At 32.3% G+C, this 15,127-nt stretch overlaps 2 protein-coding genes and 1 long non-coding RNA gene across 3 annotated transcripts; all 3 read left to right on the top strand.

The window, feature by feature from the left end:
• The first annotated feature begins 9,168 nt into the window (after nucleotides 1-9,168).
• Nucleotides 9,169-10,115, top strand: LOC146719572 (uncharacterized). Its single transcript, XR_014926475.1, has 3 exons — nucleotides 9,169-9,319; nucleotides 9,508-9,726; nucleotides 9,958-10,115. It is a non-coding gene; the product is annotated as an uncharacterized LOC146719572 (long non-coding RNA).
• Nucleotides 10,116-11,329: 1,214 nt separating this feature from the next.
• Nucleotides 11,330-13,687, top strand: LOC114934724 (uncharacterized). The gene is made up of 2 exons (XM_085489996.1): nucleotides 11,330-11,674; nucleotides 12,029-13,687. The coding sequence occupies exons 1-2, from the start codon at nucleotides 11,330-11,332 to the stop codon at nucleotides 13,685-13,687; spliced, it is 2,004 nt and encodes a 667-aa protein (XP_085346122.1).
• Nucleotides 13,688-13,726: 39 nt separating this feature from the next.
• On the top strand, nucleotides 13,727-15,055 carry LOC146719571 (uncharacterized). The gene has a single exon (XM_085489995.1). It carries the CDS (start codon nucleotides 13,727-13,729, stop codon nucleotides 15,053-15,055), a length of 1,329 nt encoding a protein of 442 aa, XP_085346121.1.
• Nucleotides 15,056-15,127: the final 72 nt, after the last annotated feature.

The raw sequence follows: 15,127 nt of genomic DNA, 5'->3' as shown, positions 1-15,127 counted from the left end.
TTATGTTATTCGGATTATTTATCTATTTATTTTGACTTTGTATTGACGGTTTAAAAATTGCGAAAGACACAGTACTTTGGTTTTCTATTTCCTCAACGCGTAGTGACTAAGTTTCCTGCTAACAGTCAACATGTATTTATCTCGGGCTTACTTCTGTCAGTTATACATTGTTCATCAAAACAATGGTTAATTTTGTCGGGGGTTTGCTGTAAATATGATTTATTGTATTAATCTGGTATGTAAACATATATATTTTTGTAAATCTATAATTATTTGTATGTTTAAGCGCATTAAGAGTATATTTATATGTATATAATTGTTTATAGATTACTTGAAAAGGGCTGCAATGACAGCCGAAACGTTGTAAATTAAACTAATTATTTAAAATAAATTATTGCCAGTCTGGTCGACTTTAAAATTGGAGGAGAGTTTTTAATAAATAAATATTTAATAAATATAGTATTTATATTTATATGTATTGTGATATATGAATTAAAAAAAAATAATGTTATATAGTACTTTTACTTTTGTTTATGTATAATATTTACTTTAAATTTTCTTTTTTGTTTAATATATTTCTTTTAGATTATAAATTTTAATTATACACTTCATAAGTTAAATCATATTTTAATTAAAAAATTTAAAACAAAATATTTAATAAATAATATTTAATAAAAAAAGAAAGATATGAATAAAAAATAAAAATAAATCAATTTGTTTATTAAAAATAAAAAATTTCTATACTTACAAATTTAACAATTTTATAATGTTTTGTAGGTTAAAGCTTTTGATTTAATCCTATAAATAAAATATTAAATTAATTAGTTTAATTTTTATTCAAATAAAACTTTATATTATATTCAAAAGTTATAGATTAGACCAATGCTTAAATTTTTATTTTATTTTGTTTTGAATAAAAAGTTTACCATTTCTGAATCATTATTGAACTTTCTTTTTCTGGGGAGAAATGCTGCTTTCGCAAGATTTTCATCGGATATGGTACCCGGTATAATTTTGACATTTGAGACATTCTCAATCAACAAGAAATTATATATATATATATATACAGAGTGTAATTGAAATAACATATATGATAGTGTTAGATTCTCTGGCCAATTTAGAAACGATTTTTCCTCAGTGAAGATGTCGAGAAAGGTCATCAATTTTTACAAACTTCCAATTTTTATTATTACCCCCATAGCAAAAAATGTCACAGTGACATCACAATAAGCTCACAATAGAGTCACAAGGTGACAAAAAAATGTGATGTCACTGTGATGTCATTGTGAGATTATTGGAAGGTAACAGTGATATCATTAATCACAATTGAAGTGATATCATTGTAAAATGTCACATTGATATAACTAGTATATCACGAAATGTAACAATAAGGATAAAAAAATCTGTCATAGCAAGAAAATGTCACAGTGACATCATAAAGATGTTCTGCTGTGACGATAAAATATATATTTAATCGTCACAGCACAATCATCTTTATGATGTTACAGTGATATCATCAAAAATGTCACATTGATATAACTAGTATATCACGAAATGTAACAATAATGATAAAAAATCTGTCATAGCAAGAAAATGTCACAGTGACATCATAAAGATGTTGTGCTGTGACGATCAACAATTAAAATTAGAAAAATAAAGTTTAATTTATAATATATTTAATAAATAATTTATATTTATTTATTTATATTTATTACTGCTATAACTAAATATATATTAGGGTGTCCAATTTAAAATAACACGTACACCACTTCAAATATCTCTTAAAATATTCATCAAATAAAGGGCATCATCTACTTTATGACCTCCTTTGAATCAAACAACTTTTATTTGAAATATTTTTCTTTAAAATAGTCGCGTTCAGCAGAATGACTGCTAAGTTGTCATCTTGTCAAGACTTGACGTTGATTTGTTCTAAAAGTAAAAGAATCAACACGTCACCGTTAATGGACGCTACTTAATGTAACCTAATCTTAAACAAATCATATATAGTAGGCCAACTGAACGAGCAAATAAATAAGGTGTAAAAATTTTTATTAATAGTTAAATAATTAAATTAACATTCCGTTACAGAATCGATATAAATTGTAAACGTTTCGACTGCACTACAGTCTTTATCAATACATAAAAGTTAAATATTAAAATACAAAGTTAAATGTTAAAAATACAAAGTTAGTTAAATATTAAAATATAAAATTGAAACGATTCTTCGCTGTTGACCAATAGATATGCAAGGCGATTGGTCTGAGATGCCAAGTTATGCGACATTTGAGCATGCTACGGATATAATACGCGAATTAAATCAATGTCAGAGAAAATTAAAAAATCTTTCAACTTACATTATCGTTTTAACAAGTCCTTTTCCCCGATATTTCAAGTGTGTGTTGCGAAGTCTGAATACCAAATGTCAAAATAGAGAGCGTGATGTATTTATTTATTACCAATGTTTTTTCTAAATTATGATTCAGCAAATTTTTTAAGTATGTCAAAATAACTACTGTCTAACAATTCGGTGTCTGTATTTAAATTAATTCCATTTTTCTGTTCTTTAATGTGGATCATTTCAGATATTAGTCTTTTATGGTAGTTCTTTTCGTGATCCATAATTTTAATATTGTCCCAGTCAAATGTATGTTGTTCGTTTAGAATGTGTTCTGTGACAACCGAATGTCTAGCAGAGTCTAATTTAATATTATTTTTATGTTCTTTAAGTCTCGTTCCTAACTGTCTTTTTGTCTGTCCGACATATGTGGCGTCACAATCGTTGCAATTCAATTTATAAATAACATTAGAATTCGTGGGGCAATTATTTTTGTCCTTTTGAACTTTTATGAAGTCATTCAATTTTTTAATGCAACGATATCCTACCACTACGTCAGGTCTTCTTATTGCTGAAGCAACTTTCTCAGATATTGATTCTATATATGGTATGACAAAATATTTAATGTTAGTATTAGTATTATTGGTATCTGTTATATTGTTATTATTAGGCTTGTTAAATTTCTTAGTTGAGAGATTTTTTAATCTGCGTTTTATTTCTGTAAAAATTAGATCAAGAGGATAACCGTTGGATAGCAAAATGTTAATAGCTTTCTCTATATTTTTTTTGTGAAATTGCGGATGTGATAGTAATAAAGCTCTATCTACCAAGTTATAAATTGTTCCTATTTTATGACAAGTCGGATGATTTGAAAAAAATGAAAGTAATCTACCTGAGAATGTCTTTTTGTGATACCAATCTAAATAAATTTTATTATCTATTACTTTGATCATTATGTCTAAAAAGCTTATACAACGATTATCCTCTTTTTCCAATGTAAATTGTAGTCTATCGTTATAATTGTTGAATTCGTTCAAAACATATGTAATATTGTCAGCGGAAGTGCATAAAATAATGTCGTCTACATAACGGAAATAGAAAGTCATTTCGCAATTTAAATTACTAATTACTAATGTTTCCAAGTCCTGCATGACTATATCGGCAATGATCGGAGAAAGTGGGGAACCCATAGGAGTCCCATAAATTTGTTTGTAAGTTATGTTATTAAAAGTGAAAAATGTAGAAGTTAGTATAAATTTTATCATACCTATGAATTCATTTTTGGGAATCTTTGTGTGTGACTCTATAAAATGCCATCTATTATTGATACCGTTTAATGCAAGATCTACGGAAACATTAGTAAATAATGAAACAACGTCCAATGAAACTATTATGTCGGTATCTTGTATTGTTTTCCCTGATAGAATGTTGCATATATCAAAACTGTTATTTACAAAACTGTCCGCTCTAGGAAGGCTATCTTTTAAAATTTTATGAAAGAACGAAGCAATATTATATAAAGAAGTATTTATTGAGGAAACTATTAATCTAAAAGGAATATTTTCCTTGTGGATCTTGGGGAGCCCATAGGCTTTAGGAAGAAGAGAGTCGCTTGAAAATAAATAATAATATTCTTTTTTGTTGATGAAGTCTTTTTTCAACCATTTTTTTAAACAAATATTGAGTTCTTTTTCTATTTTTGTTGATGGATTGTTTTTAACTATGGTATACGTAGAATCGTCTTCTAGGAGACTCTCAACTTTTTTTATATAAAATTCTTTTTCTAGTGCGACTGTAATGCTGCCTTTATCTGCTCTAGTAAATAAAATATTAGGATTTTGATTGCAGAATTTAATTGTGTCTTTATGCATGTGAAATAATTTTTCTTGTATGTCCGTTTTTTTGTCGTTATTGTTTAAAAATAATGAAAATTGTGGAATGGCAGCATTACGAATCGAAGTAAGATTTCTGATCCCATTAGAATTGCTTTCTATATCTTTGACATAATGATCAAAGTAATAGATAATAAAATTTATTTAGATTGGTATCACAAAAAGACATTCTCAGGTAGATTACTTTCATTTTTTTCAAATCATCCGACTTGTCATAAAATAGGAACAATTTATAACTTGGTAGATAGAGCTTTATTACTATCACATCCGCAATTTCACAAAAAAATATAGAGAAAGCTATTAACATTTTGCTATCCAACGGTTATCCTCTTGATCTAATTTTTACAGAAATAAAACGCAGATTAAAAAATCTCTCAACTAAGAAATTTAACAAGCCTAATAATAACAATATAACAGATACCAATAATACTAATACTAACATTAAATATTTTGTCATACCATATATAGAATCAATATCTGAGAAAGTTGCTTCAGCAATAAGAAGACCTGACGTAGTGGTAGGATATCGTTGCATTAAAAAATTGAATGACTTCATAAAAGTTCAAAAGGACAAAAATAATTGCCCCACGAATTCTAATGTTATTTATAAATTGAATTGCAACGATTGTGACGCCACATATGTCGGACAGACAAAAAGACAGTTAGGAACGAGACTTAAAGAACATAAAAATAATATTAAATTAGACTCTGCTAGACATTCGGTTGTCACAGAACACATTCTAAACGAACAACATACATTTGACTGGGACAATATTAAAATTATGGATCACGAAAAGAACTACCATAAAAGACTAATATCTGAAATGATCCACATTAAAGAACAGAAAAATGGAATTAATTTAAATACAGACACCGAATTGTTAGACAGTAGTTATTTTGACATACTTAAAAAATTTGCTGAATCATAATTTAGAAAAAACATTGGTAATAAATAAATACATCACGCTCTCTATTTTGACATTTGGTATTCAGACTTCGCAACACACACTTGAAATATCGGGGAAAAGGACTTGTTAAAACGATAATGTAAGTTGAAAGATTTTTTAATTTTCTCTGACATTGATTTAATTCGCGTATTATATCCGTAGCATGCTCAAATGTCGCATAACTTGGCATCTCAGACCAATCGCCTTGCATATCTATTGGTCAACAGCGAAGAATCGTTTCAATTTTATATTTTAATATTTAACTAACTTTGTATTTTTAACATTTAACTTTGTATTTTAATATTTAATTTTTATGTATTGATAAAGACTGTAGTGCAGTCGAAACGTTTACAATTTATATCGATTCTGTAACGGAATGTTAATTTAATTATTTAACTATTAATAAAAATTTTTACACCTTATTTATTTGCTCGTTCAGTTGGCCTACTATATATGATTTGTTTAATTTTGTTAAATTATACGAGCCTTTCATTAATTAATTTTAACCTAATCTTACCTAATCCTAATGCAAGCGTGACCGTGTAGGCGCGTACACGTTGCCCAAAACGCTCTGCAGCGTATACGCAGTCTGTTGGTGTACCAGCACGTGTTTTTTATTTGCATAAGAGGACATTTTGACTCAAAATAAGTGATCTCAGAAGATCACTTAGCAATAAGAAGTGATTTAACAAAGTGAAAAACATCAACATAAAAATTAAGGTTAGTATATACAATATTTTTTATCTTATGTTTGTCTTATATTTTTTTCATATTTATTGTAACAAGATATCTTTTTTTCATTGTATATGTATATTTAGGAAAAAAAATATATTTTGTGAAAAATATGGGTCGCAAACGAAAACACTCAATATTTTATAGTGCAAGACATAAACGAAGATTAGTTGCAAGAAACACAGTAACAGATATGAATATGATAACTCATCAGACTGATTCTGCGGATTCTATGGCAATAATTAATAATAATAATGATCAACTAATTGTTGTTGATGAGAATGCTTCGTCTTTATGTGATTCTGATAAAGTATACTCAGATAGAAATCTAAATCAATATTATGATGAAAATAATATTAACTTTCTGAATGAAAATAATGCCTGTATGATACAAAATTACACGGATGCAAATAAGCTGCAAGCTATAGTCGATAACAATTATGAAAATCTGTGTTTAAATGATAACGAAACTTTTATACATGACATAAGTAAATGGGCTATTGAAGAAAAGATATCACTCAAATCACTCCGTCACCTTTTACAGATATTGCAAACACACACTAATTATACTTTGCCTAAAGATCCACGTACATTATTGCAAACTCCTAAATCAACTGAAATTATACAAATTGAAAACGGAGATTACTGTCACTTAGGTCTCGAAAAAGCTCTTCTAAAAATTATTGAAGAACGTAAAAGATTGAATTTTGCTCTTGATAACATTCAATTATTTATAAATATTGATGATTTACCTATATATAAGTCTTCCACAAAGAGTTTATGGCCAATATTATGTGCAGATAATATTATAAACAATGTATATGTCATTGCCTTATATTATGGTGAAGGAAAACCAAAAAATGCAAATGAGTTTTTAAAAATGTTTGTAGGTGATGCTATTGCTTTTATAAATAATGGGATTGATTATGAGGGACAGATCATAAAAGTCGAAATTAAAGCAATAATTTGTGACGCTCCTGCTAAATCATTTATTTTAAATGTAAAAGGACACACTGGATATAATAGTTGCACTAAATGCATTATTGAAGGTGATAATATAGAAGGACATATATGTTTTCCATACACATCTAATATGATGTTACGTAATGATAAAGAATTTTTTACTGGATCTTATAATCTTGATTATCAAACTGGTGACACAATTTTAAAAAATATACCAAATCTAGGCTTAGTTACAAATGTGCCACTAGATTATATGCACCTGGTATGTTTGGGTGTTATGCGTAAACTTATTATGTTATGGCTTTCAGGACCACTTAAGATAAGATTATCAAATTCAGACAAAGAACAAATTTCTAAGAAACTAATAAAGTTACGCAATTATATTCCTTCTGATTTTGCTCGAAAACCAAGATCATTAAAGTATATCAAACATTGGAAAGCCACAGAATATCGGCAATTTTTATTATATACAGGTCCTATTATATTGAAAGGAATACTACAAGAAAATGTATATTTAAATTTTCTAACATTACATGTAGCAATCACAATTCTTGCACATCCTACTTTAACATATCAAACTTCTATTATAGAATATGCAGAAAATTTATTAAAACATTTTGTAAAATCATTTCAAGTTATCTACGGTTCTAAATATATTTCACATAATATTCATAATTTATTACATCTTGCTGCAGACGTAAAACAATTTGGTGCTCTGGATAAATTTAGTGCATTTAAATTTGAGAATTATATGTCTACGTTAAAGAAATTAATTCGTAAAACTAACCAACCATTACAGCAATTAACAAGAAGATTTGCAGAAATTGAGACAATACATAATAATGAAACATTCAAAATATATTCAAATTCATACGATATGGAAAAATGTTTTACACGCTCTCATTGTGATGGTCCTATTACGAAAGATTTCATTTCTGTACAACAATATAAAATTTTTTGCAATAATCAATATTATATTAACTGTGATGATCCAAAAAATAATTGCATTTCTTTTGAAAATGGACAAATAATGTCAATTTTAAATTTCATTAAATCTAATGACAATAAAATGTATGCTATTGGCAAAGTACTTGTGTTAGTGGAAGATTTATATACACAGCCTATTTCGTCATTAACTTTAAATATTGGTATCATGTCTGAATATTCTCATCTTCAGACATGGGAGTTTGATAAAATTAGAGCAAAAATGTTGAAAATGCCTTATAAAAAAAATTATATTATATTTCCGATGTTACACACAACTGAATAATACATGTTTAATATTAATTTGCATTTGTAATTAAATAATTAAACGTAATTATAATACTCTAATATAAATTGCAAATATTATTATTATTATTATTATTATTATTATTATCGTCACATTTTTATCATATTATTTACATCATAGATTATTTATAATTTCAATGCTGATCAATTTTTATTTACAGTTATTATGGCGTATAATATTGTGGAGTTCGAAGATGGTTTACAAATTGTTCCTTCTGAATGGTTAACTGAAAATAATAAGGAATGTAAATGGCCATCATATACAAGTCAAATTAAGATAAATAAAGCAATTATGAAAAGAATATCTCCTTCTGATGATTGGCAATTATATAAAATAATCCGTATTTTTGGTAGCAGCGGTTAGTAATATAAAAAATGTATTTTATTTTTTTATCAAAAATTATATAAATTAAAATTATAATATATATGTATTAAAAGTATATATTAAAATTTAAATTTTAAGTGATATTTGATTATAAAATATATAAAAACAAAAATCTAATTTTTAATATTCAAAAATTTTATACGTTTTAGATACATATGATAAAGCTATAGACAAACTTAAATTAGCTGAACAAATATCCGATATAGATGGTGATGATGGAAATAACCTCAAAAAATCGAGATATCAACGAGCAAAAAAAAATACAGGTTCATCTCCTGATAATTCTGATACAAGCGACACAAGCATCAATAAATTAAAAACTCGCAATGATTTAGAGTTAGATAATTTTCCTAATACACCAAAAGCTTTAACAATAAATAAGAGCAAAATCTGTGAAATAAAGACACCATTAATACAAGGTGATAAGAAAATGAATCGAGTAAAAAAAATTTCAAGTTCTTCTGATAATTCAGATAGAACTGACACAAGCAATGATTTAGATGAAGCTTCTAATATATCAAACGATTTAAATAAAAGCAAAATGACTTATGAAATAAAAAAACCACTGATAAAAATTATAAGAAAATAACTAAGCCACCGATACAAATAAATAATGAAAAAATAATTAATATTCAGTCTAAAAAGTCTGCAGTTACATATAGTAAATCTATAAGTTCACAAGAACATCGAACAGCAAATAAAGATGACCTTGTTCCACAAAATTCAGATACAATATCTACATCCGATACTTGTAATGCTGAGATTGATTTAGGTAAAAATATATCTGTTATTAATTTTAAATTTTTGTAAAAGCTTACCTATATATATATATTATTAAAGTTTTAACTTTTTTTATTTATATCACTGTAAACATATATTTAAAATGGTATATAATTCGTAATATTTATATAATCTGACAATGAGTAGATATACAATAATATGTGTCAATTATTTTTGCAGATTTTCATAATTTAATTATCAGGAAACTAAATGCAGTATTGTTAAATCTTACAACAATTGATGAACGTTTAATAAAGTTGGATAATCACATAAGAAAAAATGAGGAAACGGATTCAAAAAAAAAATGAACATTATGATTTCGATTTGCCAGCAGATACCGTAGAACAATTACAGAGAATTGATAATCAATTAAAAAACAAATGTGTTGCTGCAAAAATGGTATATACAAAATATTATCATTTTATACTTACGATTAGAAACATTTTATTGAAATGTCTTATAAAAAGCAATATTTTGGACATATTTATTTATTTATATAATGTTAAATAATTTTAAAGAAGTTAAAAGAAAAGTAATGTTAACTTTTTTTATAAGAGAAAAACAAATGTTTATTATTTTGATATTTTTAGATCATAAACTAATATTAATTAAATTATTTTATATTTTTAGACAAGACAATTGAGCTTTTTAGGAGGTAAGGATCATCATGATGTGATTTCGTACATGATGAAACATATTTTAACAAATAAATTAGCAATGGAATATAGTTGGGCTGGTGCAAAATTGAAAAATGCCTTTAAAAATCTTCGCATTACTATATGTATCATAAGTAAGTATATAAATATTTAATCACAGAAATGTTTTTATTGACATATTTTTGACACTTTATATATAGCATTCTATGCATGGTTATATTGGATGATGCTATTAGAACTCTAATATCATTATTCAATAATATGTAATCATAGGAATATAAAATAATTTTGAATAGTATATATACATATATACATATATATATATATATAAAATTAAGTCGCTTTAAATTTTTATATAATCTATAACCACACATATCTGTTTAAACTTGTTGTTAAATGCTGCGCGAACTTCAAGAACCAATTTAACAAATAAGGAAGTTGAGGATATAATTGCAATATGGCTAATTTTAGCCAAGCAGAGATTTGACCGAGATTTGTAAGTTATATATAATATACCTCAATTTAACTATTTTATCATCTTATCTCAAACTTTTTATTTTTATAAGAAACTGATTTTAAAGAGGGTGAACACATGCACTATCTGTTCATTATTGCGTGTATTAGTTTTTTTAAATTAAATACAACATTTAAGAACTTATTGTTATTTTTGTATAGAATATTTATTGCAGAATTGACTTATTGCACCTATGTATAACAATCACATATTTCTTTTTAGGAAAAAGGAAGAACAAAAAAAGAGATGCGAAAATGAGGAGATCTAAACAAGAAAAGGACAGGTTATTAAATATAATAATTTTAATATATAATAAATAAAATATTTGAACGTTTATTATTACGTTTTGTTCAGGAATAAGCCTGATCCTAAAGTATAGGTCGTTCAATTCTCCGTTTATTATCATTCGACATCTCAGTAATTATTCGCGCCAACGCGGGACAACACGTCAAACGCACATGTGATCCACGTGTTACTCGCCTGTCTTTTCCTTTGCTCGACGCGAATCGCCTGCGCAAATCCCCAAAATTCTCGCTTCGCGCCTTGGCTACGTGTCTCGGATCATTATTGAGCGTCCAGCCACGAGACGAGATAGATCAATACACCTTTTGTTGAAATATCGTCCGCCTCGTTTCTAACACTCTTGTTATAATTTGTGATTTGAATAAAAGTATATTAAAACGAATCCGCGAGTGACCATTAACAAAAACTACCGCCTTGGCGTGCGAACCTTCTATACAAGGTTTTACCAACGAGAAACAAAACATTTTGGTCCTTCGAGCCGGATCGTCGCCAAGGACAATTATTGGCATTCCGAATCACGATCGTCGATATGAACACCTCGACATCTTTCGAAGAGCTTTTGGCTCTGCAAACACAGAAGATGAGTTTCGTATCACGGGCGCTCATCAATTACAAGAAGCTGGGGCAAGCCAAAATGACACCTGCGGTGACACGTCAACGTCTCGTCACCTTGAAGGAAGCCTTTGCCACTTGCCAGGAGCTCGACAGTCGAATCGGGCTTCATGCGGACGATGACGACAAAGCATCGCATACCTACTTCACAAAGAATTCGTTTCTGGAATGTGAGGACTGCTACAACGAGGCTGCCGACTACATGGCTGAGGTATTAGAGAGCTACGAATCCCGCATCCCTCCCGCTACATCATCACAAAACGTAAGTGGCTTGCATGATGTTTTCCGACCCGCGTCGCATCTTCCGAGGATCAACCTACCGACCTTCGACGGGAGCATCGACAAGTGGGAAAGCTTTCGCGATAAATTCCAATCGATGATTCATAATGATCCTAGCTTGTCAAATGTCGATCGCTTACATAATTTATGCTAATGTGTAAAAGGGGATGCAAGTAACGCGCTTGACCACCTCGCGGTAACCAATAATAATTTCGACGTCGCGTGGAGAATTCTAGTCTCTCGGTACGACAACAAACGTCGTCTTGTTACAACGCATTTACAATCGCTGTTAAATTTGCCGTTACTGACCACAGAAACCGCTCATGACCTTCGTCAGCTTCGCGACCAAACAAACAAAGCAATCCAAGCGCTTAGAAATCTCAACCGTCCTGTCGAACATTGGGATGATTTGCTTGTTTTGCTCGTCGCACAAAAACTCGATAAATACTCGCGTAAAGCTTGGGAACTCAAGCTCGGCGATACGGTGGAATATCCGCGTTATAATGAGCTCGATCAATTTCTTGAGTCTCGAATTCGCGCTCTCGAGGCGATCGTACCACTTTCTAAAGAAAAGCCATCCTCTACCTCTAAAGGAAAAATTCTTGTGTCGCATACCGCGTCCACCGTTTCGTTCGCATGTCCGTTGTGCAAGGCCAATCATTTATTATACCAATGTTCGACATTTTTAAAGCAAACATCCTCTCAACGTTTCGATTTTATTAAGCAGCGAAAACGATGTTTAAACTGTTTTAGTAGTAAGCATTCCGTCAAAGATTGTTCGAATTCGCGCGTATGCCGCCAGTGTAATAAACGTCATCACACGTTATTACATTTCGATAACTCGACTCCGCCGGTGCAAACGGAGTCACCGCCAGCAACAAGCGCAAATGTAAACGAAGTCATGTCGCATTTACTATCGAAAACCGTCGCGCCTAATTCTAATATTTTGCTTGCGACTGCCCGGGTGAGAGTCTATTCGCCTGTTGGACGTTTTATAACTGCACGCGCACTACAGGATCAAGGTTCCGTTTCGACGTTTATTACCGAATCGCTCGCGCAACGTTTACGACTCTCTAAAATAAATCGTTCGATTTTCGTCACCGGCATCAGCGAGATGCAATCTGTTGTCCGTCACGCCGCTCATCTTACAATTACGCCGGCGAATCGCGACGAACTCGCTTATTCAACGACCGCACTCATTCTTCGATCGTTGACAAAATATGTACCGAATCGAATAAGCACGACGGGTACGTGGAACCACGTCGACGGACTCCAATTAGCGGATAGTGACCCCATGAGTACCGACCCGATTGATATGATAATCGGAGCGGATTTATACGGCATGCTCGTACTCGATGGTGTTCGACAAGGTTCCGCAACGGAGCCCACCGCGCAAAATACTACTCTCGGTTGGATTTTGTCCGGGCCAATCGCTTCGTCCCCGACCAATCTTTCGATTTTTGAGACCGCGCATCACGGAGTCGTCCTTGAAGCGTTAGATTTCGACCTTCGTCGTTTCTGGGAGACTGAAGAGGTCCCTCAGACCCAACACCATAGCCCTGACGAGCGCAAGTGTGAAGAGCACTTTCTCGCTACCCATTCCCGCACTCCTCAAGGACGCTATATTGTTAGATTACCGTTTAAAACCGGACCACCACTCTCGTTAGGAGAATCTCGCTTCATTGCCGAATCGAGCCTCTATCGCTTAGAGCGACGTTTCAAACGCAATCCATCTATCGCTTCAGAATACCACGACTTTCTCACGGAATACGAAAACCTTGGTCATATGATCAAAATTCCACCGACAGAAATTGTACAACCGGATCAAAGTTATTACATACCGCATCATGCTGTCTTACGTGACAGTAGTGCAACTACTCGACTGCGGGTTGTTTTTAATGCATCCTGCCGTACCACTAACGGAACCTCGTTAAACGATAATATGTTTATCGGACCTAAACTTCAAAAGGATTTGGCCGCTGTCATAATGCAGTAGCGCCAATATCGTTACGTATTTACCGCCGATATCGCCAAAATGTATCGTCAAATTTTAGTTGACTTCCGCGATACTGATTACCAGCGCATTCTATGGCGCTCTTCTCCCAGCGAACCTGTTCGCGACTACCGTCTTCTTACCGTGACGTACGGCACTGCCGCCGCTCCGTATCTCGCTCTTCGAGTGCTAGACCAACTCGCTGAAGATGACGGTGCTCAATTTCCGTTGGCCGTCCCTGTTCTACGTCATCAAACATACGTTGATGATTGCGCGTTCGGAGCCGACGATCATATCCTTGCACGGCAAACACGAGACCAATTAATCGCGCTTCTCGCTAAAGGAGGCTTTCGCCTACGAAAGTGGGCAAGTAATTCTCCAGATCTTTTGTCAGACCTCGATCCTGCCGATCATGGACTAGCCACTCACAAAGTCCTCCAAGACGATGAACACCTTAAAGTGTTAGGAGTTAGTTGGAATCCAAAGCTCGATGCGTTTCAACGTCGCGTATCTCTCCCGTCTTCGCCGGGAAAAACGAAAAGAGCTATTCTCTCGACAATCGCTGGGTTTTTCGATCCGATGGGATGGGCCGCTCCCGTCATCATCGGTGCAAAGATCTTTATGCAACGATTGTGGTCGATCCAATGTCAGTGGGACGACGACATTCCGGGTGAACATTTCGACCACTGGGCAACTTATCATCACCAACTACCGCATCTCGAGACGCTCAGTATTCCGCGTTGGACGACGCACGGATCTCATACTCTGCACAGCGCACTCCATGGCTTTTCCGATGCCTCAACTATGGCTTTCGCAGCCGTTGTTTACCTTCGCGTTGTTAATGTCGACGGCTCAATTAACATCTCTCTTCTCATCGCAAAATCGAAAGTGGCTCCCCTCAAGACGATAAGCGTTCCCCGATTGGAATTGTCGGCGGCGCTCCTTCTCGCTCGGTTAGTTAATTATGTGCGGTCCGCTCTTCAACTTCCGAGTATCGAATGTCACTGTTGGACCGACTCAACCATCACACTCGCTTGGCTAAGTCAGTCTCCATCTCGATGGAAAACTTTCGTTGCCAATCGCGTTTCGATCATTCAGTCCTTGCTGCCTGAAGTTTCTTGGCGTCATGTTTCAACGCAGGACAATCCTGCCGATTGTGCTTCTCGCGGTCTAGCTCCCCATGCTCTCGCAAATTATAATTTATGGTGGTCAGGTCCTTCATGGCTTTGCCAATCTCCAGAATCCTGGCCGACTTGCGAGCTCTCGATACCAGCCGAGACCGCCCTTGAACAGCGTTCTCAACCACCTATTCATTTTTTACATGTAACCCCTAGTTGGGATCTCGCATCACGTTATTCTTCGTGGCCTTGATTGCTCCGAATTACCGCTTATCTTTACCGTTTTCTTTATCGACTCCGATCCTCTAAAAGCGCATCGTCTTCA

Source organism: Nylanderia fulva, unplaced genomic scaffold (genome assembly GCF_048542155.1).
Source record: "Nylanderia fulva isolate GAGA-0341 unplaced genomic scaffold, ASM4854215v1 Scaffold939, whole genome shotgun sequence".
Classification (NCBI taxonomy): Eukaryota; Metazoa; Arthropoda; class Insecta; order Hymenoptera; family Formicidae; genus Nylanderia; species Nylanderia fulva.
Note: the sequence above shows the minus strand (reverse complement) of the source record. Positions and strands in the feature narration are given on the sequence as shown.

Excerpts from the sequence above, each read along its gene's own strand:
- LOC114934724 (XM_085489996.1), top strand. The coding sequence starts at position 11,330 with ATGAACACCTCGACATCTTTCGAAGAGCTTTTGGCTCTGCAAACACAG. Across the intron at positions 11,675-12,028 it reads CCGCTACATCATCACAAAAC|CTTCGCGACCAAACAAACAA; the intron begins GTAAGTGGCTTG and ends GACCTTCGTCAG.
- LOC146719571 (XM_085489995.1), top strand. The coding sequence starts at position 13,727 with ATGTATCGTCAAATTTTAGTTGACTTCCGCGATACTGATTACCAGCGC.